This window comes from Pectinophora gossypiella, chromosome 18 (genome assembly GCF_024362695.1).
Source record: "Pectinophora gossypiella chromosome 18, ilPecGoss1.1, whole genome shotgun sequence".
Classification (NCBI taxonomy): Eukaryota; Metazoa; Arthropoda; class Insecta; order Lepidoptera; family Gelechiidae; genus Pectinophora; species Pectinophora gossypiella.
In genome coordinates this window covers 12,519,325-12,547,003 of record NC_065421.1, presented here as the reverse complement: position 1 = coordinate 12,547,003, position 27,679 = coordinate 12,519,325, and the positions used below count along the sequence as shown (strand labels likewise).

Below are 27,679 nucleotides of genomic sequence, written 5' to 3'. Positions count from 1 at the left end.
GAAGATAGCCGTAACCGTATGCTAATCTCTCCTAAGAGTTTGCTTACCATGGCATGCGACTGCTATCTCCTAAACATCACTATTCGCAAGAATTACCTACGTATACTTATGCCTACCTTACCTACCCATTTTCGTGTTTCATAACATAACAAAATACTTTATTGCACAAACAGGAAACTACAAAACGAAAGAGAAATAGAAAGAGTACAATAGGCGGCTTTATTGCTAAGTAACAATCTCTTCCAGGCGAATTTTAAGTATAAAAGATATGTGTTGCATGCTATTAAGAGCGTGATTTTTCTCTAATCGGGTTCTACTTTGTAAAGTTATATTTTTTCATATTCATTTGTGTTGTGTATCCGAATTACTCTTCCCTTTCAGTCACTCCGGTTATCTGTCTCGCTCTCTTCGTTTGCCGCTAATAAAAGGCTCTCGACTGTGTTTTGTTACTTTTTTTGTTTATCCTCATAAATAAACGGATTATTTAATTCCGGCGTTTTATTGAAGATATAACAATTTGTAAAGTCATTGTGGTCCTATGTGACGTCAGCTTCTAAAACGGGGAATGCCGCCACCGGTTCGATTCCTGGTACCGGACTTGCACCAATAAGTTATTAATTTATGTCAAGTGCAGTTTTGACTAACACAGTTGGCTCGAACATTATAGTTGTCGATACGGCTCACCACCTATCACGTTGGTGTAACAGAAAGCTCGATGACGTGTTGGTACTTAGTTCTTTGTCTTACGTTGGTTGTTCCTCACAGTCGTAAGCTTATGTCACTTAGTGGGTGCCACAGACTTCCTTGGCCGGAACTGGGTTACGTGCTCCCCACCAACTCGCTCGAGATCGTGGCTACCATGGTTACGCCCTGCCGATTTGCTATTAGACTTCACGATCTGATCGGCAAACGGGAGTTGGTGAGAAGTAACCATGGTAACCACCCGTGACCTTGACGCATCTAGCCTGTCGGTCAAGTAGGTGTAAGGCCGGGTTTCCACTGACGCGGGGAAGAGCGGAGATGTGCGGATTTGACCAATCACAGCGTTCGAGAGAGCGAAAAACGAAGACGCTCTGTCACTCTCTCCTTCGCGGTGTTTGGTCGATTCCTGCACATCTTCGCTCCTCTCCGCCCAGCTCCGCGTCAATGGAAACGCAGCTTAATAAGCCCTGTAGATGAGTCAATCGTTCCAACTATCGGCGCGCGATACCGATTTGACGGATGCGCCGCCATATTTATATTATCATATAACGAAAATATCCAAGACCGCTTTCCCAAATTATCCTGTACCTAAATACGGCACGTTGACCTTACACCCTTACTGGGTACCTTTCCCGTCATAACCTACACATAACATGCCAAAATAGAAACTTGAGACCGAAACATTTGAGATGTTGAATTACTAAGGCCCTCGCATCCATAATGGTATTACGTAGGCTTACTCGTAGTTTGCCGAGGATAAATAAGGAAATCATATACAAACATTTTCTCCTATTTGTTATGGATAATCTGACACCACGCGTGTGGAGAATTAAGTATACGACAAATATTTAACAGTTTCGCTAATTAATCTTGTAAGAGAGGTATTACATCTATCCACCAGATTTTCGTCAATCACGGCCTTTTATTCAAACGAAAATCAACCTTATTATTTTTGCACTGTGATCGTTATTTGTAGGCTTGTATGCTGATCGTGGTTTTACCGTGGAAATACCACGATCACTTATAGACAAAATTATTGCCGACGAAGTTTAGAAAAATCAACCTTATTATTACTGTAGTGCGATCGTTATTTGTAGGGTCATGATACCATGGTAAAACCAAGATCACCCATAGACAAAATCATTGTCGACGAAGTTTAGAAAAATCGACCTTATTATTACTGCACTGCGAGTTTTCTAAACTTCGTGGTCAATAATTTTGTCTATGGGTGATCAGCCTACGACCCTACAAATAACAATGACAGTGTAGTAATAATAAGGTCGATTTTGATTTTTTTTTTCGATTGCTATGTACACGTCTATTTTCCGTTGATGTAGGCAAAGACTACCGGATTCCGCTTACTTACTACTCTTACCACGTTAAAAAGGCCACATCAAAGCAATTCATCTAAAAAAGCAATATTGCAATTTGACATTTGCGCATAAAAATGTAAGTTCGCAATGCAAACAAATGTCAAATAGCAATATTGCTTTTTTTAGATGAATTGCTTCGATGTGGCCATTTTAAACCCCAGGTGTCGCTACTGTTGAGTGTTCTTAAATTTTGACATTTCCCCATACGATTTGAGTATACAAACATATTGTTATGGTTATCTTTTTACACTGTAACCCTTTGCGCAGCTTTCAACTGCAAAATTATATTTTTATATATATCCCCCCCCCAAATTTCTGTACAACTGTGAATTGATTTGATAAGGCCTTTTTAACTCCTTCATCTTTCTTTCTGGATCCAATCGCGGTAAAAAGCGAGGCTAGTTTTAAATTAAAAAGCTTAAAAGGCTCTAGTCCTTTCATCACTACTATAAACCAGGTATAACGCTATCTGTTATAAAGAAAAATCTTTAACCTCCTAAGTAGGCCACTAAATAACATGAGAGCTCCCAAGGTCAGACAGATTACATAGATTGAAAGCCTCTTCCCCCACGTCATGCAGAATTCAGCAAATTCGATCCGAGAAATTTATGAGGGTACATATAAAATGTTCCAAGTATTTTTTATTGCAAAGACGCAACTGGAAAGTATTTTGGACCCTCAAGAATCTGCGTGAGATATGTTCTGAAATACACAGGAAAGTTAAAGCATGGTGAAAATTATATCCAATCAAAAACATAAATGTGAAATGACAGCCAAGTTCAATATTATGTTAAATGCCTTGGTTGTCGACTTCAGAGACAAAAGAAGTGAGATCTAAATGGGTGCCAAGTTCAATGGTCAGTCCTGAAATTTATTTATAAGTAACAGTATAACATATCATAACTTCTTATAACATAAGATAATGTATTGTAGCCTAAGGTCTGTCTAGGCTAGTTTTTATAAACCTACCAACGAATTATTAGGTTCGATCGCTAGTTTCTACCAACAATCCAAATTTTCGGAATTATAAAATAATAACCGACAAATACTTGTAGGTTTAGAACTTGCGAAGGCTATAATTCATAATTTTATGAAAACTAGCCAAGACAGACCTTAGGCTACAATACATTATCTTATTTTATAAGAAGTTATGATATGTTATACTGTTACTTATAAATAAATTTCAGGACTGACCATTGAACTTGGCACCCATTTAGATCTCACTTCTTTTGTCGCTGAAGTCGACAACCAAGGCATTTAATATAATATTGAACTTGGCTGTCATTTCACATTTATGTTTTTGATTGGATATCATTACTTTTTGTACATATCCTCGTAACGCCGTAGGTCCTTTTAAAAAGACAAATTCAAAACTAAAAGTACTTAGTGCTCTGCCTACCCCGATAGGGCATATAGGCGTGATTATATGTTATGTTATATGTTTAGTTAATCAACATACCTACCACATAAAGACCCGCAGTCATGAGTTTTGATTACTTACTGATTCTGAGATGTATGAATTTACATCTATAGTTAGGTACAGGCACTAATTAGGTATTTATGTTAAACGTTCATAATAGAATCTAATTATTTAAAAATTGCCGGTTTCTTATTTTTTCCTTTGTATTCATCTAATTACCTATCAGCATACCAAATTTTAACTCTCTAGGTCATCTGGAACTGGGTTAGAATTTTGATCTATAGGTCAGTCAGTCAGTCAGTCAGTCAGTCAGTCAATGATAAAATTGAGGATTTTTGGACATTAATATCTAAATAACCGTTTGAGATAAGTTTATGAAATTTAGAACACATATGTATCTCGCGAGTCTCAATGTATGAGCCAAATTTGATATGTTTATGTGAAATAGTTTTTGATTTATGAGGGGGTCAAAAGTGGCTCCAAATGGTTCGTGTAATATTACACACGGTGCGGCACGCCAGTTCTGTTTCTTTAACTTGGCTTGACACGCTACCGCGTGTCTAGATGTTTTTTTTTTATATTTTCAAACTGCAGATAATATTTTCTGGGAAGCCCAGGGTAGTCACTGTGGTTCTGTTGTACAGTCATGAGCAATATAATGTACCCACTTTAGGACTCTGTCGTACTAACATATTTGACATTTAGTGAGACTTACAGTTCAATTTGTCAAAAAAGTTAATGTGACATGGTACCAAAGTGTATACATATTATTGTCGTGACCGTACACCTAGGCCTTCTTCTTCCAACTCTACCATTTACACTTACCCGCATATGTCTTTTTGTACTGCTATAAAATCAGAAAAATATTTGCCTACCTATAAAAAATGTTCTTATCCTGTTGAAGGTAAAACTAATTGTTGAGTCGACATTTACGACACGCTCGTGATAAACAGCTGAACATATTTTTAGTTTTTTTACTACTCCCAGTACAGCATAATAGCACAAGAATCTCGCCGAAGTTTATATCCACACATGCACTTCCCACTATTGTCTCGCCGTATCCGGGCAAGACCGGCACAAGGAACGCCGGATGTCCGGGCTCCGTCCGACCCCGGACGCACTTACCCGCCCAGTGTGCACTCAGCTTTATTGTTCGCTAAGAATAATTGTTTTTAAATATATTGGCAGGTTATCAGCTTTCTTTATTTTTATTTGAGGTGTTGTGGTTATTAGTAGTGAGAAATATTTTTCTTTAAAAAAAATATCATGTCTTTTCTCCATTCTTCTTCTTCCTATCGTGTCGATGGCTAACTAAATAATAGTATCCGCCCAAAACTCCTGCGTGCTGGTGTTCGGGCACGCAGGAGGACTAGGCAGATCCCTACGATCCTTGCACACCACTCGCTTCTTCCACTCTTGGCGTAAAGTCTTGCAGTCAGGATGTTGGGTTGAAAACATGCCAGACATGATAAGTAGCTGAACGAATTCTACTCTCATCCAATATTGCTCATCTAAGATGTTCAATTTTGCTTATTTTTATAGACATACGTAAACACACATAAACATAAACTCACGTCTATCCCCCACCGGGGAAAGCAGAGACTAGTCTATCCCCCACCGGGGAAAGCAGAGACTATGGACTTCCATTTAATTCGATCCTGACACACTTCTCTTTCTACCTAAACGTTCATCAAACGTTAAGAGTAGATCGTACTAAATTTTTCTAAGGATATATACCCAATTTGGTCAAAGTGCGTTCTTGATTATTTTCAATGTCCAAAACTGCTCAAGTGGGAGAATACCAACATTATAGCCTCAATAACAATAAATATCACAATATCAATACTCAGAATCCTCAATCCAAGATATTAAATGGCCATTTACGGCATCAAGGGACAGTTTTAGTGCCTCAAACGCCTGGATACAGCATGTTCTGTACTAGACATTACCGCGACGCGAGGAAATACTATTAATTTCCGAACGTCGATCTCTCTTGGGAAATAGATGGTGGATTTCATGTTCCATGTTGCTGTTTATCGTAACATTAATTATTTATCGATTATAAACTCACTGTGGTTCTGTGGTTGCTTCTCAAACGAGGAGCGTCGGTTTGAACCCCGTTACCGAACTTGCACCAGTAAGTAATTATTTAATCTTAAGTGCAGTTTTCACTCGAACATTATATACAGCACACTACATATATTATCACGTCGGTCTGAAAGAAAGCTCGGTGAGCTGTGGGTACTTAGTTCATCTGGCCATGGATGTACAATCAAAGAACAAAAGTGCAGTCACTGAGTGGTAAAATTATGAAGCATTAGTTGCCATAATTTATAAAATTTATGTTTTTGTAGGTGTTTTTGGTCTATTACAGAAACGACATGTAACCAGTGGGCTCTGCATGGTAACCGCGCGTCGTGAATTATGTCGAGGCCTTCGAACAATAGCCGTTTGACGTCCATCTACGTAGATAGCATTCGTATCGTTTACTAGGCGAAACGCTCAATATAATTCGCGCCGGGCGGAACGCGGTTGTCATGCAGACCTGGCAGGAGGTCTTAAGTGCATCCAGTTAATTAATTACTTTGCAAGAAACTGATTGGACTTTTGCACCTTATCATACTTTCGCCTACCCCAATTAGGATATAGTCGTGAGCTTAAGTATCGACGATAAAGATTTTAGTAGGTTTCAGTATATTCTGCTCGTAGGTTCTTGTCACTCCCTGAGGTATGTACGTATATAGTCATTACATGAGCCATATCAGGGGCCTTTGGCGGCTCAGTAACAACCCTGACACCAGGGTTGATGAGGTTGGTAATCCAGCACACAACCCACACGATAAGAAGAAGAAGACTCCCTGAGGTCCGTGAGCGCCATGACTTAGGACTGGGATGGACTGATTGACGAACTGACTGTAAAGCTGTCTCAAGATCACCTTTCTCTGCTCCACCCGACTAATAAAATATTCAAATACGGGCTTCAGGCTGCGGTCTCCACAGCACAGAGTCGTAGCGAGTTTTCAGGGTGCTTCCCGAGAGAGGTGAAAATATTCAAATTCTGAATTCTGCAACCGGAGACTGCTCCCTTAAGTCATGGCCTTGCGATATCAGCTCGGTGTCAGCAAGCGTCCCGCCTTCAGACTATCCGTAGTTGATCGCCAGCAGTCGTTTCAGTTTAGGGCTGTGTTGGATGGGAGCTGTGTTGGAGCATAGTCATGTAAGTAGGCTATGACCTTCAGTCCACCAACCAGTATTTATCTACCTCTCCCATCCTGTCTCCATTAGGTATTCGTATGCAGGTTTTTTCAGATTCAGAATAAACGGATCATCCCTACAAAAGCCACTTATCATTACTTACTTCTTCAAACATTTTAGGTCAACCAAAACAATAAGAAGACCAAAATTATTTAGGTAACAACCCAAGGAAAAGGTCTAAAAATACACAGTAGAAATATAAGAAAATTGAAAGCAATACGCCAGTATGTTTGCATTAGCCGACTCAATTCGAGTTGAAAGTTCTGGGTTTGATACACACTGTACTGAAAGTTGGCAAGTTGTTTTTTTTTATTTTATTCGCAAATTTAGTGTCTTCGAGTGCCAGAAACTCTGAAATATTCCGTGTTGATCGTGGCACATTTACTTACTAAATTAATGGTAGTAACTCGATCAGATGAACGGGAAACATCGGTAGGCGAGACCAACGGCTCTTAACTTGCCTTCGAAGCACGAATCATCTTAGTTTTCGTATGTAATGCCGTAACTAAACTAGGGATCACAAAGTCATTTTTGTGACAGGTATGTCCCCACCGGTGATCGAAAGCGGGGCCACACGGATAGTAAGCCCAACGCTGAACTGGATCTTGGAGAATATTGATAAACATGATGAGTGATTTATCATTTTATTTTCTGCCGAAAAAACCAGTCAATCTCAGAAATCTTCTTCTTCTTCTATCGCGTGGGTTGTGAGGTGGGGTACCAACCTCATCAACCCTGGTGTCAGGGTTACTAATGAGCTGCCACAGGCCCCTGACATGGCTCATGTATCGACCACTTACTTACATCTCAGAGAAATGATAGACAAGAGTAAAGTTGCGAAGTGCACTCGGCAGAAAGGACTGCCGAAATTACATGAACGATCGTTCGTGCTTTGATATTTGTGTGATGGTTTTGTTTTGGTGTGAGTTTATAGACGTTGATTTTTCCTTCATCATCATCAGATGTGTGCTGAACGGTCACGAGTACTAGGTAATATTTATACACTTTGAAACCATATCACATTAACTTTTTTGACAAACTAAACCGTAAGTCTTATTAAATGTCAAATATGATAGTGCGACAGCTTTCTAAAGTAGGCACATGATATTGCTCATGACTGTACGTGTATACCTCACCTCCCGCAAAAAGTGGTTGGCAAAATGTAGTGTAAGAAGACCAAAGCACACCCCAGACACTTCATATATAAAACCTTGTTTTCCACAGATACCACACGTTGACGTTATCGTACACGCGCATCTGTGTGTGTGACGTCTGACGCCATACGATTGAAGACTAAAGTAAGACCGAAGGGGTGAGGTAAACCTAGTTCAGCCGCTGGTGGAGAGCGGAGAGTTGCTGTTCTATACGTAGTATTCCTTATTCTTTGCCCAAAGGCAAATTCCGTCTACAACTTTTCGGAGCGCTCAATACATAAAGTTTAATTCATCAAGCAGACCTTCCAAGCTGTATGTAACCAATTCTCGCTCGGGCAGCTGTGTAACAGCACAATTTATACAGCCGTACTTCGGGGAAAAGGTTAGATGAAACTTTTGGTTCTTTCCACTTAGAGAAAAAGTGAAAACGAACAAGAAATACATAGAACCTTTAACCTTTTTACGACTAGCAGGAAAGATGTTAAGTAGGAAAGTATATGAAATTACGAAAGATGTTTCATTGAAAATGGTAATGTTGTGAACATTTCATCATCATCATTAACTTCAGAGTCGTGCTTTTGTTGGTGTAGTATTTTCTATTTTTGTCCATTCAAGGCTATTTTTTTCACTCCAATTGGGACCACGCAATTACAGCGAGCCAATTGGGTAGTTACCTTGGTCAAAGATAAATTATGAAATTCTGATTACTAAATACAGATAGATCTAAAGGCGACTTTTCTCTACTTGCAAATTCAAAAAGAACACTGAGGGCGATTTCCCCCTTACTCTTCCGCCGAGGTCCCGCCGAAGGAGGCCTTAGTTCTTAAAGCAACGCTCTATGTTCTGAGTAATAACTTGACGCAACATCTAATTATACTTTTTATCCAAAATCTTCTCCGAAACATGACATGTTGACGTGTCATAATCCCGTCAATAATCTCATCACAAATCTATCCAGTCCGCTTATAAATAACTGATGAAATACGAATACTATAAGGAAACCAATGATTTGCAAATCAGATGTATTACTAGAATTCATTGTATTTACCTGCAATTTTCATAAGATTTCCTTACAGAAGAGTAGGATTATTCTCTTCATTGATAAATGCCTCAGTTTTTACAGTTTTACGAAACTTAACTATACATCTTTTTCAATTATCAAAGGTTTGCTTCACCAACCATAACATGTCTGCTATATACAAAAGAATTATTGAAACCTGTGACAAATTTGTGCCTAATTCTATGAGACCGTTGTGGGAACATCCTGCTGGTGAGTCCTAAGGACAGTCTCACTTTGGACGCGGTATTGTACGAATTTACTGGCTTTTACTTGAATTGCTGCTACTCGTTCAAGGAAACAGACCCTCGGGAATTCTCAGAAACAGCTGATTTGTGTTGTTGCTTTGAACGAAAAGTCAGACTTAGATCCTCTAAGTTTTAGGCATTAAGTAAGCCACGTGTCCATATGTATTGTCACATTCAGTTCGTCTGTGAATCTTTACCTTAAAACACGTCTTTTTTCAGGGCCAAAAACAATATTCTTCTGGGCTCCCATTTGTAAGTGGGTAAGATCAAAATTATTAACTTACCTAGATAATTGACACTTCCAGTCATGAGTTCTTCTGGTAGTTGCGGCTTCCGAATACATCCCGCTCAGGGACGGTACTGAAAAGTATCGGCGTCCGAAGGACGTAATATACGATCCCAACGACCTGATTACTCTAGCCATAGAGGCGGCCGATCTGCTCGCGACACCAAACACTTCAGAACCCCGATACCGACCCCGCCAGCGTGGTCGACGATTTCCCTCATCCAGCGCTCATCGCTATCGACCCACTAGGTTCGATTAATTCTTTCAAGTATTCTTGTTCTCAGACGACGCCTTGAGCCGAGGGTCGCGCCCAACTGGGCTCTCTCAGGCCTGTTGTCTTAAATTTTGTACCTGGTAAATTACATCGCAAAGCTAATGAGGTGACATTCGTTGTGAATCTTTCAGGGCTTGGTGGCAGCTGGAATAGGAGATTTAAATCGACCAGCAGAATCGCTGTCACTTAGGCAACATACCTCACTGGCCGTGACCAGCCTAATCTGGAGTCGGTGGTCCCTCGTCATCATACCAAAGAACTACAGTCTATTCGCTGTCAATTCCTTCGTAGCCGGCACCAACATCTACCAGCTATGCCGGATCTATAATTACGAACACAACAAGTCTAAAGATGCGAAGAAATAGACGGATAGCAATAGGGCTTCGACGATAGAAACAAGTCGATTACCTAATGTTACATTGTTTGGGTAGAATTGGTTTTGTCAACTAGCTGAGGTAAAAATGGGTGGGTCAGCTGTGTATTTATTGGCTGATTCAATATCCTCACGCTCAAGATAATCGTGTCTAAAGGTCATGGGAGTGGTCGCGATTGGTAGAGCATTTTCGGCTGGCATCTCATACAGGGTGTTAGTGTCACCGAATATTGAGTATGGCGATACAAAAGTATAGGAGTGAAACTAAATTCAAAAATTCAAAAATATACTCTTGGAAATTGCCTTACATAGCGCTTTTTGGACGTCAAAAATTAAATTACTTATTTTGTAACTGGCTGTAAAACTACTACGCATAATATATATATATATATATATATATATATATATATATATATAAAAAAACACTAACTTTAAATAACACACACGAGTTTTGTGACGGATAATTGTGGTGCCATTGATACCCTGTATCTGATGGCTTAGGCTGCAAATTGAACCTGTTCGCCTGTTACTAGGGGTCTAGGTTGTATCGAGGTTGTATATTTGATCGTACCTGAGTTGTTGTGAGCAGTGTAGTGAAAGAAAATTATGCGAAAATGCCAGTTATATATGATAAGACTTTTTATTAACATAAAATATTTTCCAATGGTCATAGAGTAATGTTAAACGCATATCATAAAGAGACCAGGTTCAAATTCATCATTATTTCCGTAAATTAATTTGCCATAAATGATTATGTTTATCTTTAAGGTATAGGTACTAACAATGTATTTACCATAATATTTTTGTTTTCTAAATGAATTTAATCTATGAGTCGTAAGGCATAATTTCATTTATACTAATGTTGTTAATCATAACTTGTACATTCATGTAACTACATAATTTATTTTTTATAAACCTTTTTTATTACAAATATTCAAAACTTTTAATACAAATATTTTTGGAAAATAAAGATGTTTTTAAATTTTTGTTACTGTGTAAATAATACAAATATTATTTTTTTAATCTGTGCCTGATCCTATAATAATTTAATGTAGTTTCATGGAAAAATATATAGATAAGTATTTTTTTCATTATGTTATTTATTTTATTACAGAAATGACGATGGTCAAATATAATATCTCAAATAGATGATATATGTATGAAAAGTAACTCGCATAAATCCCATGCATACAACTAACATTTTCCTCAACCAACCACTCAAAACTATAATTGTCTCTTTCTGACCAACGACTTACCTACTAATGCTGTCTCTTTCTGTTGCAGTGCCGATGACACAAGTGATAGCCGTGGCGGGCGAGCCGGTGTACTTGCCGTGTGACATCTCCACACAGGATGAAGACGATGCTGTGCTTCTGGTGCTCTGGTACCGGGAGGACTTGGGCACGCCCATATACAGGTGAGATTCTTCTTCTTCTTTGTCGTTCCCTCACTGCTGAGGATCGTGACCACATGTTATGATTTTCCACTCGGTACGGCTATATGCTGCGTGGACCGCCCTCTGTATACTGCCGCCCACCGTCTTCTTCACGATGTCAGACCACCTCCTAGGCTCCCTTCCTCGCGCACGTTTGCCATCCATTTGCCCAACGATGATCTGCTTCTCCAGACTGTGCTTCGGAGACCGCATAATATTATGTCCGAAGAAGCTTAGGGTACGATTTCGGCATATTGAGGAGAGCCGCGTCGTTATCTTGAGCTCCTTTAATATGGACTCATTCGTACGCATCGCAGTCCAAGGTATGCGTAGCAACCTACGTCAACACCACATTTCGAAAGCATCAAATTTCACAATCGTTTCCGTTTCACGAGCTGAACGACTCTTCGAACGGGCTCCGACTCCTGTTGTGAAGTAAACTGTAGAAAATGGTCAACATAAACTTTAGCTGTTTATTTCTCGTTCAATCATGACGAATGGAGATCGATCACTCACTATTAACTTCAGTGGAAGTTACTGCTTAATAAAATAGTAGAAAAAAACTACTTTGACTCCTCTGCTCTTGTGGACTGTGATGTGGACACAATCCACACGATAGAAGATTGTGTAATGAGACGTTCAGCCTTTGCTTTCTAATATATTTACTTGCTGAAGGTTCTGGATTATGTTTATTGAGATAATTCAATGAGTCGGTACTCCGGATTCAGTTTCAGATTACTTACGTAGCAAACAATTGGATTAACTAGTAAGAGAGGAAATGTGGACGTGGCGTAGTTAGTGCGTCCCAGATTCTAACGAGGAAAATATAGAGAATAAAGCTGCCTTTGCACTATAGCATAGAATAAGGAATAATACTATGTACGTGACCATAGGGTGAATTTTCAAAAGTGCTTCTATTAGAATTGGCTTTGGAAAGAAATGGATGCAAAATGCTACACCGACAAGATGGACGTCTCTATACGCAAAAGACCACGACCTTAACTGTCTATGACCTCGCCGGCGCGGTCGACGACTTCCCTCAATCAGCGCTTATCGCTATCGACCCACTAGAGTCGATTAATTCTTTCAAATATTTTTTCCTCTCAGACGACGCCCTGCGCCCAACTGGGCACCCTCAGGCCTGTTGTCTTAAACGTTGTACCGGGTGAGAGCCTTTAACGCTCCCCATTTGTCCGGCCAAGTAGTTAATGCCACCTGCGGCAAATCAACAATAAGTCACGTCAAAAAAAAATGTATGTGACCTGTTCCCCTCTTCCAACAGATACTTTATACGTGTTAGTGGTTTTATTAGTATCTTTAAAAGATACTCAATTAGTTTTAACTTCAAATTCCATGTGCTTTAGAAGTAAAGTTAAAAAATGGTTTGTCGAAAAATGGAAGTTGGTTGAAACGATGTACGAGTAACAGGCGGTACCCAAAATCGTACTTAAAAACCCAAATTCCAGCTAAACCCCGTGTTGGAATAAAAACCAGTGTGAAGTTGAGCACTTTTGGTTTATTTTAAAATAATTACTTGCATCCGTTACAGCAAACATGGAGCAGAAAAAATAGAAGAGGAAATGACGTACAATGTTGCCATAGTAATAAATAAAAAATACATGTTGTCATTGAGCATGACTTAAAAGTTACCAAATATTTTATGTTAATAATTATTTATTAAACACCCCGCGTATTTTGAGAAAGTCGCCATATAACAAACATATCAACTCTTCGCGACTTCGCTTCTCATGAGATATGTCTGGAATCTGTTGATGGAGGGAGGCATTTTGATTCATCGTCCTTTCGATCTAATCTTTTTTTTTATGATGGATCGACAGGCATTGTGGATTGTCCTCGCATCTTTCTGTCGATCGAGTGGAATGGTCCATACTTGTAGACAATACTTGATAACGGGTTAGAATCCAGGTTAGGACGTAATGAAAGACGTTAGGACATTGTTCATGTGTTTGTCCCAAAATAAGATTGTTCCGTTTCTGAGAACACGTTAAGCCGTTAGTCTCGGCTAGTATTTACTTAAGTAATTATGAAGTCGTTACATGAGCCGAAAAAGTAAGATGATTCCGTGTTTAGGACACGTTAAGCCGTTAGTCCCGGCTATTAGCCGTAAAAACACCTCCACCAACCCGCATTGGAGCAGCGTGGTGGAGTATGCTCCATACCCCCTCCGGTTGATTGAGGGGAGGCCTGTGCCCAGTAGTGGGACGTATATAGGCTGTTTGTGTTTATGTTACATGAGCCATGTCAGGGGCCTATGGCGGCAATATGGTAGTTTCCAACTAGTCAAATCAGTTACTTTTTACTTAACCCTTTCATGGACAGATACCATGGGTCATTGATGGTTCATAATAGGTAGTATGAGAGTATGACAACTTGGAATCGGAACGTCATTAGACGTTCTGTCCTTCAAAGTGTTAAAGTCAAAACTCAAAATTACTATGAGATTTGTTTGAAAAAGCATCCAGTGACATAATAGAATATCTAGCAACAAACTTTTGGATAATTATTACCCGAGCAATGAGAAAATAGGTAATTAATTTTCATGTTAAAGCGACATCTATTTTTTTTGGGAACTACGCCTGGAAAGTCTCTCAATATGTACACAGTAATATGTATACGTATTGTCTAGAAACTTTACCTATTCCGTCTACACTATGCGGTATGGAATGGTATATTATTTCATGCTTGAATAACGTTCTATTCAAAATTTAGAATTATTAACGTACCATACTGCTTGTTCATTATTCATTATGGTTGAGTAAAATTCCCGTTTTAGAATCAGAAGTAATAAAGTTGCTTTGAAATGTTCCATAAAATTATAGGTACATTATTGTATTTTACACGTGGTTTAAAGTAGCGTAGGTTTCGAGGGACAAACTAGGCCCTGGGGCCCTAAATTAGGGCCTTTTTGGGACACATAAGCTTACCACTTGGAAGCGCCAATAATAATTATACACTTCTATCTCATAACATAACAGGCAAAGTATCACGTCGGATAGGGTAGGCAAAAGTGTATAATTATTTCAATTAAGTGTATAATTATTAGTGTATAATTATTAGGAGTGAAATATAAATAAATATACAGAGGAGCTCGGTGGCGCAGCGATAAACGCGCTCGGTCTGCGATTGTTGAAGTTAAGCAACTTTCGCAAAGGCCGGTTATAGGATGGGTAACCACATAAACATCATCTCCAGCTCCTCCGTGCTTCGGAAGGCACGTTAAGCCGTTGGTCCCGGCTGCATTAGCAGTTGTTAATAACCATCAATCCGCACTGGGCCCGCGTGATGGTTTAAGGCCTGATCTCCCTATCCATCCATAGGGAAGGCCCGTGCCCCAGCAGTGGGGACGTTAATGGACTGATGATGATGATGATGAAGGAGTGAATTTGGGTACTTGACTGGGTTAAAGATAAATTATAAAATGCCAATCTACAAATAGAAGCCAGTCTAAGGTGATCATTAATCAATCGCATTTTATTTTTCGACTTATTTTAGAATTTAATTCATGAATTAAGTAACAATGAGTACGACGTTTGACCGTTTTTATTGATGACGTCAAAGTACAGTATTTCCATACGAACTCCAATGAAAATTTTCGTATTGACATTTCGTAAAAAGTATCTCATTTGACTAGATTGTCAAGTAGCCAATTCTTTACCGTCTTCTGTATTTCCGAATGCATATAACCCAGGTGCTTTCAAGGCCAGAGCGAACAGGCACCTTCTGGGCGAGCTCGCTCCATCTTAGGCCTCGTCCATGCCTTCGGGCAAGTCTGGGGCCAAGACCAAACCCTTCAAAGGTAAAAAAAAAGAAAAAAAAAGATACATTCACTCCTCGCCAGCAATGGTTAAGTCCCCTTCATATTTGGATGTGGTTTTTAGTATTTCTGTAGCAACAGGCTAGCCCCTATAACATGGGACCTTAACATAGCTGGCTTAGTTCTACCTTTGTGATACAAACAACTCTAATCTCTCAAGATCAAGTCTTCTATTCCTTCTTCCCATTTGTCCGGCCAAGTAGTTAATGTTATTTGCGGCAAATTTACAATAACGACGTCGTATTGCTGGGTACAACATTGGTTGTAGATACTGGTTGGGTAGGTTACGAGCTTTAAAATACCAGGGCCATTAATAACCTGGTTACATCACTGTGACTGATGCTTTGATTTGATATTCTACTGTTAATTATAGAATAATTTAAAACGTTTAAAACGTGTCGCTTTTGTAATTGACAATAATAGTATTATAGACTTTCGTGTAGACCAAAAGAGGTATCTTTCTATTGTTTTAAATCTTTAAGAATCTACCCGATTGAATCATTTTAAACGCGTACTGTCAACTTTTTTTTTTGACGTGACTTATTGTAGATTTGCCACAAATGGCATTAACTAAATGGGGAGATCTGAGGGCTCTCATCCAGTACAACATTTAAGACAACAGGCCTGAGGTTGCCCAGTTGGGCGCCCTCAGTTTAAATGTTTCTGCCTATAATTATTTTTAATAGTCCATACTTACTGAACGTGACGATGTGATAATATTTAGATCTATTTACTTATTTATTATTATGAAAAACTTACAAGCTACACTCTGCACATGCAAAGTTACAGACAATAAAAAAAAGATTAAGAGCTAGCTCAATTACAAGTAGTCACAGCATGCATAATCAAGTAAAAAAGAAAAATAAGATATTAACTATATTAAAAAAATAATAGAAATAATTTAACAAAAAGCAGCCAGTGCAATGTTTTTATATGCATTTATTTTAATGAAAATTATTTTGGTTACTTAACATAAATTATTATTTTATTTGCTTTTATAAATTTGTTTGTTTATGAAAACTGTCCCACAATTTAAATTTGAACAAAATAATGTGAATTTAATTACTATTTTTATCAAACCTCAGCTTTGAGATTGCCCTCAAGATCATGTCAATGTGACAGTCCTTATATAAAAACAGAGACTTGAGCATGATCTTGAGGGCAGTCTCAGCTGAGATTAGTTTAATAATACCACCCTAGGAACCACAAAATATTTTTTCTGATATTTCCCCACCGGGATTCGTACCCAGGACCTCGGGATCGTGAGCCTAAAGCTTAACCACTGGACCGCGAAAAAGCAAAATTTTATTTTTAAAATTTTATATAGACAAATGAAAAATTCTCGTTCGACTTGTAAAAATTGTAGTTCGTTAAAAGAAAATGTATTTTCAAGGCAAAACAAATGTGAAAACTGTTGATACCCTTCGGCAAAGTTGAAGCCAGTTATGCTGTACTTTGATATAAGAAAATATTTGACTTTCGCCTTTATTTGATTTTGGAGGATAAAAACTTTTCCAATAACATTATTTCTGCTGGCTACACTGTTGAAAAGTACACAGGTCCAATGTAGAAGGGACTTTTCTGGCTAGGTTCCCCAAGAAAACTGTAGATGGCGCTGTACAGTTTTGCCTTCGTTTAACCTTCTAATTTAATGGGTAACTAAAAATCAAATAAAGAGAAGAAGTATAGGTAACAACATAATTTTATACATAATGTGATCCAAATATCAAGCAACAATTATTTTTATACATTGTTTTAAGTTTACACGGTTATTATCATAATTAAAACACATAATAACGGGTTCCTACTCCAATCATCTTCATCAGTCATCATGTGATCATGGCACTTGCAACAGTGTCGAAATATCGGGAGTCTCATATCCCTATTTTAAACGCGGTGAGAACCCGTTATTATGTGTTTTAATTATTTTTATATTATGGTTCTGCTATTACATGGTATTTTAGAATAATTACGTACTCGAGTAATGGAAAAATAGGTGATTGTCACGTTAGTGTCTGTAAGTAGTCACCGGAACCAATCACTTTACGTGCCTTCCGAAGCACGGATCATTTTACTTTTGAACAATCAGGTGATAAGCCTGTAATGTCCTAACCAAACTAGAGATATGTAGTCGCGTTTTAAATACATCTTGCCAACGTTAAATAGCTCCCGCGGTATGGCAAGCGCGAATTATATGGAGGGCTTCGACCAATAGCCGTACGTCGTCTATCCACGTAGATAGTCTACTGGCCGTCTATTGGCCGCGATATATTTCGTGACGCGCGCGGCTTGGTTGCTATGCCGCGAGGGGTGAGGGGATATAAAAGGAAAATTGATCTTCTTTTTTTATTTGATATTAATAATTGTATTTATTCAACAGTGTCGACGCCAGAGAACGAGATTTCGGCGTAGCAGAGCGGTGGTCAGACGAGAGCGTCTTCGCGTCAAGAGCATACTTCCTCCCTGAGAGAAGACCGGCCGAGCTGGGAGTAGACCGAGTGAGAGCCACCGACCAGGGCGTCTACAGGTGTCGTGTGGACTTCAAACAAGCCCAGACGAGGAACTCGAGGGTTAATCTCACTGTTATAGGTAAGTACTTCCTCTTCTATCGTGTGGGTTGTGAGGTGAGTACCAACCTCATCAACCCTGGTGTCGGGGTTACTATTGAGCCGCCAAAGGCCCCTGACATGGCTCATGTAACGACTACTTACTTACATTAATAAGTAGTAACCGGGACCAATGGCTTAACGTGCCTTCCGAAGCACGGATCATCCTAGTTTCCGAGAATCTGGTGATCAGCCAGTAATGTCCTAACCAAACCAAATGTGATATGTCCCCCAGCGCTCAACCACTGGATCGCGGAGTTAAGTACTGATTGTCCAGAAGTAGATGCTCCGTACTTCGAAAGGCACGTTAAGCCGTTGGTCCCGGTTACTGCTTACTGATGTAAGTAAGTTTTCGTTTGTCCAAAATCTCACCTTGGTACATTACCTAGTCATCAGGTTCCTAGGTCAAAAATAAATTATGAAATTATGATTACAAAATAAAAACAGATGTAAAGGTGACAAAAACCTTTTTATTTAACTTATTTATGAATTTTAATAAAATTAAAAAAAAAATAAGTGCGGCAATTTGTCACCTTTTTCTATGACGTCACGATGCGCTGTTTATACAAATATCCACAGTAATGTTGTGTTTCGACGTTTAGTAAAAAATAACTGATTTGCCTAGTTGGAAACTACCCTATTGTCTATTCTTTAAAGCTTCGATAATTATAAGATTATGTACTTTGGTCTTTATGGATCATGTTGCCCGGTAGTTTTAAATACCTACTCTCATAGGTCTCGTCTCAATTGTTGATAGTCATTAAATAAATAAATTACGTCGAAGGATTTGGGGCGTCTTTGCTTAAACTATTATCCCTAATTTAAGAGCCACGCTCTCGGTGTAGCATTCCTCTCCATGCTACTTTTTAAGGAAAAATAAGCAGTTCCCTCTTGCCTTCTTCCCCGGAGTACTCTGTTTGAAGCGAATGGGATGGCGCCCAGAGTAGACCATTTCAAAGCCGTACTAGGACTCCTGTTCTCTGCCTCTAAATAGTACTGGCAGTTACTGCTGCCCTCCATCAGGTTCCCTGTCCCTGTGACTTGCCCCGACCTGCATTGCCGTACCGATGGCGCCCGTCTTTACCTCTGCAACCGTTAAATAAACTATAAACTATATTAGTTAAAAAAAATAAGTAACTGGAAAATATTGATAAATTTTCACTGAATATTTTATGGATCATAACACCGCAGAAAACTTAAGTGCGAATAAAAAAAAAAATTGCTATTTTCTCAAAAAATGGAACTGGATTTTACGGCGAACCTGGCTGAAATATAAAGCTGACATTTCTAAAAGCCTTCCGCACCCAATTTGGCGAAAATCGATAAAAGCAAATTGGAATAAAATTACATGTGTAGCGGTAACATGTCGGTTTTTCCAGCAAACTGAATTTGTTCCTGTAAAAACAAGAGGTATTGCTCAAATGTTCTATATGCTTAGTGATAGAGTTCAGATTTGGATGAAATATGTTTTCAAAATAGTCGGAGAGCTTGGTAGATTACGCAAAGCCGTCGGCGAAAAAATTAACATGGGATGTTTCCAACACGAAATCCGCTTAACGGGACCACGCTTGAGTTATCGGGAAAGCTATTGATTTCATACGCATGTATACGCTGTTCCCGTGTACGTAGAAATTAATGAGCAAAATACTAATGTTCGGTATTTTATGGCTTTGGTTCTGATAGACGAAGTAAATATACGATTCTGATGACCCGATTACTCTAACTGGCGGCCAATAAGGTCGCGATGGTAAACACTTTAGGACCTCGATACTGACCCCGCCGTCGTGGTCGACGTTTTTCTTCATTCAGCACTTATCGTTTATCGATCCACTAGATTCAATTGATTATTTAAAAAAAAAACCTTTAGACGACGCCCTGAGCCGAGTTACGCCCCCAACGAGACACTTTCAAAGAGGCTTCCGCGCTCTCTGTTTATCTCCAATCTGCAAGTTACAAAAAAGATACGATAGTGTTAGCGGCACACATTTTCGCCAAAGGATTTTTTTAGGTGTATTTCAATAGTTTAAATGTTTGTGCTACAGTTTTGTGTACACGAGATAAAAAATAAATAAAATGAGAACGAAATACAAATACATAAAAAATACTAAAAAGCAGAATCGTCACGAGCAAAAAGATGTCACCAGCTTTACATACCTACAGGTGCCAACAAATACGGAACTTGATTCAATGCGAACATGAATTTTTCCAAATAATATTCAATTTGGTGCTTCCAATTACGTCATATTAAAAACATCACATTGAAACATGAAAATATCTTACAAGCTTAAAAAAGGAGATGATTTGTGACGTGGTCGGAAATACCTATAAGGTCATGCAGGGCCCTTTTTAATACAGCTGATAATACGACAAAATGTAACAAATATATCATTGTCGTCCTAATGTTCTTTAATAAAAGTGACAAAATCAGAAATCGACAAGTAAAATCTTAAAATGTTTTTAGTATTTGTATTTGAATGAAAAAAAAAATGAGAATACCAAATAAATATAAAATGATTGGTTAAATAAAATTAATGAACACTGTGAGATAAACTCTTTTTTTTTAATTAGTAAATTTTCTATCGCGACAATTTAGTTATTATTATGTTTTTAAATGAACGTCGAGGCCAAACTACTCAAAATAAAAAAAGCAGAATTTTGTAAGTTAAGTGAAAAGTAAAACAACTCGAGTTGTATCATTTTTGAGTTATTAGCACGCGCATCATGTCCAAAGTTTGTCACGATATTATTATCACCTGTCACGCAATAAGTTTTATTGAACAGAAGTATCTAGAATGGTCACGACAATCCAACTTATTTGTTAATTTTCCACCATGACAAATGAGATTGACCAACAGTAGTCCAAATTTTATAACAGAGTTCCTTTGACTACGTTCAGCTCCATCTTCAGACCTTGGATATCATGTAGCACCAGAAAACATGTCTAGATAGGTACATCAAAAAAGCCCAAATCAATTACAAATGAAGGTTCGGAACAATGATGTGGAAAATATTTTCTCATGAATAGATTAAAAAACGTGATCTTTCATTTAGCCATACCTTTTTACTGCCAGCATATCTTTGACTGAGATTTGGTATTTATTACTCGGTATTTAGTGGTCTATTTCGGTAAATGGGTCGTTCTTCTTTTTTATCGACAATAAAAAGACATTTTCTCGATTTATCGGATTTAACATCTTTAAAATTATAACGGCAATAAATATTTTAAAACATCATATAAAGATGTGTCTGTAGAGGACTATTTAGTGGTTCTCTTTATCTTGGTAACATACTTTTCTTTGCAGGCGCATTCCAAAAAATATTATGACAGAGTGGCCCTTTTCATCGGAGACAGCATTTCAATTTACCACTCTGTCACATAATTTTGTGAAAAACGATCAAGCTACGTTAATAACTAATTGAGGAACCGATTAGTATTTTGCTTGTATTTTGAGTATAATAAGATAACTATATTTTTGGACAATCAAAACATGAAAAAAAATTCTAAAACATAACTTATCAGAAGCAGAACGAAGGACAGATCATTGTCGATAAAAAAGAAGAACAACCCAAATAAGTTTCGACAGTAGTGGATATTTGGACCTAGTTCCATACAACTTTGATCAATTTCCTTTGCCACATGTCAGTTTTATTAAACAGGGCCCAGCTTATGGTAGAAGAAGCTTTCAGAATACTAATTATCATCAACCTAGCGTTGACTCTTTTTCACAGAGTCCGCTTACTTAACCTGAAGACTTAACAAGTACGGTTTTTACGGAAATAACTGGCTATCTAACTTTCCAACCCGCGAAGGGAAAACCGACCAAGTACAGATTAGATCAAATACCTCCGAAACGCATATCTCTGGAACGTGGGTTTCCTCACGAGATGTTTTCCTTCACCGCTGAGCAATATTTTTAGTATGGCCTTTTGGTGTGATCTTTATTTATTAGGGTTATAGCGAAGACCGGACGCTTTGTTCACTCCCTCAACTTAGTTGTCTTTGTCATAGGGTAAAATGCCAACGGTTTTAGTGTGAATTGTCTCTTTGTCTTTGTTTTTTTTCCTATTTTTTTTTTTATTATTTCTGTAATGTAAGTTTGTGTCCAATATGGGAATAAATATTTTCTTTCTTTTTTTCTTTCTTTCTAATTGCACTTTATGAGTACCTGTGTTTTTTTTATGATTGCAATACAGAATACAGACCCGTGAATATAGAGCCATGGTGGCGTAGCTGGTAGAACGCTTGCCTCTCACTTTGAGGTCGCCACCAATGCCACCATGTTTGGATCATAAATGATTATCACGTGCTCAGCGGTGAAGGAAAACGTCGTGACGAAACCCACATTTCCGAGAAATGCATTTTCGGAAGTATGTAAACGTAACCGTAACCTGTATTGGGCTGATTTTTCCTTCGCGGGTTGGAAGGTCGGACAGGCAGTCACTTCTGTAAAAAAAACCGGACCTGTCAAATCAAAAGTCACATCGTAACGAATACTGGGTAAAATCAAGTGTAATTTCCTATTGCAAAAGTATGGAATTGAAAATAACTTTAAAAAAATACAAACAAATACATTCATTTTGTGACGGAATAATCCACTTGAGCCGAATCATCCCCCTCGGTATTCGTTACGGTGTCACTAACACTCTGTACAGACATTGGACATAATACATTAAACATAATTACATAATAAGTATAAACATGATCAAAGTCTAGGATAATAACACATACACAGCCTATATACGTCCCACTGCTGGGCACAGGCCTCCCCTCAATCAACCGGAGGGGGTATGGAGCATACTCCATCACGCTGCTCCAATGCGGGTTGGTGGAGGTGTTATTACGGCTAATAGCCGGGACCAACGGCTTAACGTGCCCTTCGAAACACGAAATCATCTTACTTTTTCGGACAATCAGGTGATTCAAGCCTGAAAAGTCCTTACCAAACAAAGGACAGTCTCACAAAGTGATTTCGACAATGTCCCCATCGGGAATCGAACCCGGACCTCCAGATCGTGAGCCTAACGCTCTAACCACTAGACCACGGAGGCTGTTAATAATATAGAATAATAATAATATATTTTATTAATTTATATATTTGTTTTCCTAACAGTACCACCGAGCAAAATGGTGATAACGGATGACAAGGGGGACGTCAAACAGGCAATAGTCGGGCCCTACGTCGAGGGGGATTCCTTCACGCTCAAATGTGACGTCACAGGAGGTAAGCTATTTCATGTCTAGGGATGATTTCAAGGAACTATAAGACATTCATCATCATCAATTTAAGAGCCACGCTCTTCTCGGTGTAGCATTTTCCATTTTTTTTTTTTATAACACTTCATAAATTACACATAGATTATTTAAAAACATCGCTAAACCTAAACAGGTTTGTCTCGATGCCTTCTTCTTCGGCATTCGCCACGCTTTCACATTATTACATTTAAAGAACTTACACAAAACAAATCTTTACCATTCACCGAGGTGCTTACTTAATTGTAATAGAAAACAGGTAGGTAGCAAACAGAAATCACACATTAACCGTCAGTAGGCATACAATTCCAGTCTATCAAAGGCCAATTCCTTGACTTCCCTATAAGAGACGACGTTATTAACCTTTTCTTTAATCTGTTCCATGTAATATCTTCTTGGTCAACCCCTTCCTCTCTTTCCTTCTAGCTTTCCTTCTGTGATGTTTTTAATAAATTCGTCGTGTCTTATTAGGTGTCAGTGACATTAAAATACAAAAATATCTTTATTCAGTAGGTAACAGACTTAGACTTTATTTTTTTTTTTAAAGTCAAAGTCAAAGTATTTATTGCATACCATATGGTAAACAGTTGTTATAATAGTATTTTATGCAACAGTTGTATAAGAAGGGTCAAAAAATGCGAGTGGCGTGAGTTGCGATGTGAGCCTTGGCGAACATCGCAATAAGAGACGCCACGAGCATTTTTTGACCTAGTTATACAACGTTGCATACAATACTTTTTCTACGACGACGTAATTTTAAATGAAACAAAAATTATACAAAGAAAAATTTTATTTATAAAAATTATTTTCCAACGCGCGGGAAAATGGCGGCAAATGTATACTTTTTTTTATAGTATATCTATGGCACCAAACAAAGTAAAGGTGCCAGTTTCCAGGTCAAAAAAAAAAAACAACAACAATGCTTTTTTGGCGACATTATAGTACAGTTACACTTTGTAAACAATGCTTTTATAGGCCATAGAGCGTACACTTTTTCAAAGAGTTTAATTATGTATGTACTTATATTAGACTTTTTGGTTATTTAAATGCCAGATTAAAGTAGAGGAGTAGAAAAATATTATTATAGTACCACATAATAATATTTACCATACGGGTCCATACCCGGGGGGGTATAGGAAAAACAAGAAACAATAACAAACAAGAAAAACAAGAAACGAAATTAAGCCACAAATACAAACAAGATAATAATAAAATAATAAAAGATAATAATAGTACTTGACATTAAACAAAATTTATCAAAAAATATTTTTGAAAATCTTAAAAAGTATAATACATATATCAAAATCTACGACACTTACAGTCGATTTATCATATAAGAAAAAATCTTGCATTGTGTAAAATCTTCTTTGAATTAGGAATTTTCTCAAGTTAATTTTAACATATAAACATAAACTCACGCCTATTTCCCACCGGGTAAAGCGCAGACTATATAATTCCATTTGCTTTGAATTTTCTATAAGTTAATTTTAAACTTTTTTATATTTAAATCTTCCTGCAGCACGTAACGTCTCATCCGTCTAAAACTACTGCAGCGTCTCATAACCTATATAGCTGGGGAAAAGAAGCTGCAAGAAAAACGTCGGCACCGGGCCCTAGAGGTGTTAAATTAATTCATTAATAAGCATATGGGGAGTGGTCCGTGGAGATCTTCGGATTAATCCCTACCGCATTCTTCCGCCACCGTACTACGTGACAGCGTTATTGAACCTCGCCACTTGGATTGCTGACAGTCCACAACCGTGCGTTTCTCTAGACACCTCCTGCCTCGCACAACTGAACCATAGAATAAGGAATAATACCAAGTATACGTAGAATGGCAACTCTAAGTTTATCTCACCTGGTAATTGCTTATCACCAGGCGATCCGTTTGCTCGTTTGCCCCTCGTCTCCCTAGCGTTATCGGGTTTTTCACAGTGTCCGCTTACCTAACCTGAAGATTTGACAGGTCCGGTTGTTTACAGAAGCGACTGACTATCTTCCAAACCGCGAAGGGAAAACCAGCCCAGTACAGGTCACGGTTAAATACCTCCGAAAATCCATTTCTCGGGAATGTGGGTTTTCTCATGTTTTCTTTCACCGCTGAGCATATGATAATCATTTATGATCCAAACATGAATTCGTAAAACATCTTTGGTTTAGACTCGTGCTGGATTCGAATCTGCGACCTTACAGTGAAAGTGGAGTGTTCTTCCATCCGAGCTACCACGGCTCCAACTGCCCCGTTCGTTTTTTCGGTGACTCGTTTGCCCCCTATTTTATAAAATAAAGCAAAACGAAGCTTTTGTCAATGAGGTTTGTTCTGTGATGAAACTGTCAGGATGTCATTGACTGGATAATCGTTTCAGAACGTAATCAACTATTTAATTTGAATTTTGACGTCGCCTGATGAGGTTATTGTTTTTACCTTATTTTACATTTAATTACATATCGACCCATTAAAAATAGTTCAATGTAACGTCGCCTTATATAGACCCCATAAGCGCCATTTTGAAAAGTTACATTCGGATTTTATTTTAACCCACATTTCTGAGAAATGCATTTTTGGAGGTATGTGACCTAACCTGTATTGGGCTGATTTTCCCTTTGCGGGTTGGAATTTCAGACAGACAGTCTCTTTTGTAAAAAACCGGACCTGTCAAATCTTCGGTTTAGGTAAGCGGACTCTGTGAAAAACGGGTTAATGCTAGGGAGATGATGATAGTGTGTAGATGTGAATCGTGAATAAGTATTTTTTTTTACCAAAAGTAATAAATAGGGAATATCAAATCTTCTAATAATTAAATATGTTGAATAAGTGTCTCATATCCGCGGTAAGAACCCGGTGTTTTGTATTTTAATTATGATAATAACCGCGTAAACCTCAAAAACTCAGAATCCAGTTTGACCTTAAAGTATCTTAACCTCCAAAGATCGTAATTTCTAGGCCTTGAATTAAAAACAAAAACATTATTTTGACTTTAAACCACCCATCTACCCCGAGAATTGACCTTCTAAAACTGACCCTAAACTCATGTACATCAAATGCGACAATTTGGAGACCCTACGTGCTCAACAAACTGACATATCCTTCCCAAACTTGTAACTCTTCAAAAAACTCCGCGACCCATCTCCCTAAATTAAACCTTTCGCCAACTCATCCTCATTTAAAGCACATTGGCACAGAAAACTGGGTATGCTAAATTTTCTGTACGGTACCATAGAATATGTCAACCTTTTGCACCAACCAAGCTCTAAGTCCTACTTAAACAGAATGTTTTTAACATGAGCATTGAGGTGTATAATAAGCTCCCTAACTCTCTAAAGTTATTAAACGGCAAAATATTCAAAACCGCTCTAACAAAATGGATAAGTAATTTAGGGTTCTATAGTGTAGGAGAGTTTTTAGACTATAAAGATAAATAATTGCCTATATTGTTATTAACATATTATTAGTTATTAACCGTTGACTTTTATTTTTTAAATTTTAATTTTGACCTGTTTTAACACGACACGATATTTTGGAAATGTAAATTTTAATGTTGTTGATTTTAGAAAGTTTTATGTTTTGAGTGCATGCCAATTGTTTCAAGCTTTTGTATTATACTTTTTATTGTAAATTAATATTTGTACGCCTGCAAGCAGGCTGAATACACTAAGGACATACGAGTACATATTACTTATTAAGACCATTGTACTGTGTTCATGCAAATAAACGTTCTATCTATCTATCTAATAAGGAATAATACTATGTATTATTATTATTAGTAACTCTCCGCTCCCCGCCAGCGGCTGTGCCGTGGTAGCCCAGTTGGTAGAACGCTTGCCTCTCACTTTGAGGTCGCAGGTTCGAATCACAGGCCTAAACTAATGAATATGTTTTCGAATTCATCTTTGGATCATAAATTCTTTTCACGTGCTCAGTCGTGTGAAAACCCACATTCCCGAGAAATGCATTATCGTATGTATGTGACCTAACACGTATTGGGCTGGTTTTCCCTTTGCGGGTTGGAAGGTCCGACAGGCAGTCGCTTCTGTAAGAAACACGATCTGTCAATTCTTCAGGTTAGGTTAGCGGACCCTGTGGAAACGGAATGTTGCTATGAAGATGATGAGATAATATATTTTTTTTACTTCTACATAAAAAATAAAAACCCATACCGACTTTTTTTAGCATACCCGATTGTTCACCAAAAAATTTCTACCCTTTCCTTCTATTTTGCATTCATGACCAGTCCGAATTATTCCATGGCAAAGTAATTAAATTGGTCTCAAATAATTTATTTAAGCAATTCGTATTACGTCAGTTTTGAGGTGATGGAGTCTGGAAACTGGAAATTATCACAATGATTTAAAGTCGCGGAACAAAACCGGAATGAAATTTGCTGGGGATACAGACCTACGCTGCGGGGT

At 38.1% G+C, this 27,679-nt stretch overlaps 2 protein-coding genes across 7 annotated transcripts in view; both read left to right on the top strand.

The window, feature by feature from the left end:
• The window catches only part of LOC126374853 (hemicentin-2), a 644,718-nt gene that overhangs the window by 572,501 nt on the left and 44,538 nt on the right, over positions 1-27,679 (top strand). For all 6 annotated transcript variants that reach the window (XM_050021610.1, XM_050021607.1, XM_050021606.1 and 3 more), the window contains 3 exons: positions 11,427-11,559; positions 17,793-18,001; positions 23,130-23,240. In XM_050021610.1, coding sequence (XP_049877567.1) covers positions 11,427-11,559; positions 17,793-18,001; positions 23,130-23,240 — 453 coding nt within the window. The remainder of the gene's footprint in view (positions 1-11,426; positions 11,560-17,792; positions 18,002-23,129; positions 23,241-27,679) is intronic.
• Positions 9,090-10,134, top strand: LOC126374894 (mitochondrial pyruvate carrier 2-like). Its single transcript, XM_050021670.1, has 3 exons — positions 9,090-9,174; positions 9,429-9,469; positions 9,901-10,134. Exons 1-3 carry the CDS (start codon positions 9,090-9,092, stop codon positions 10,132-10,134), a joined length of 360 nt encoding a protein of 119 aa, XP_049877627.1.

Coding starts and splice junctions, on each gene's coding strand:
- LOC126374894 (XM_050021670.1), top strand. CDS start 9,090: ATGTCTGCTATATACAAAAGAATTATTGAAACCTGTGACAAATTTGTG. Junction 9,175..9,428: donor GTTGTGGGAACATCCTGCTG/GTGAGTCCTAAG, acceptor GTCTTTTTTCAG/GGCCAAAAACAATATTCTTC. Junction 9,470..9,900: donor GGGCTCCCATTTGTAAGTGG/GTAAGATCAAAA, acceptor TGAATCTTTCAG/GGCTTGGTGGCAGCTGGAAT.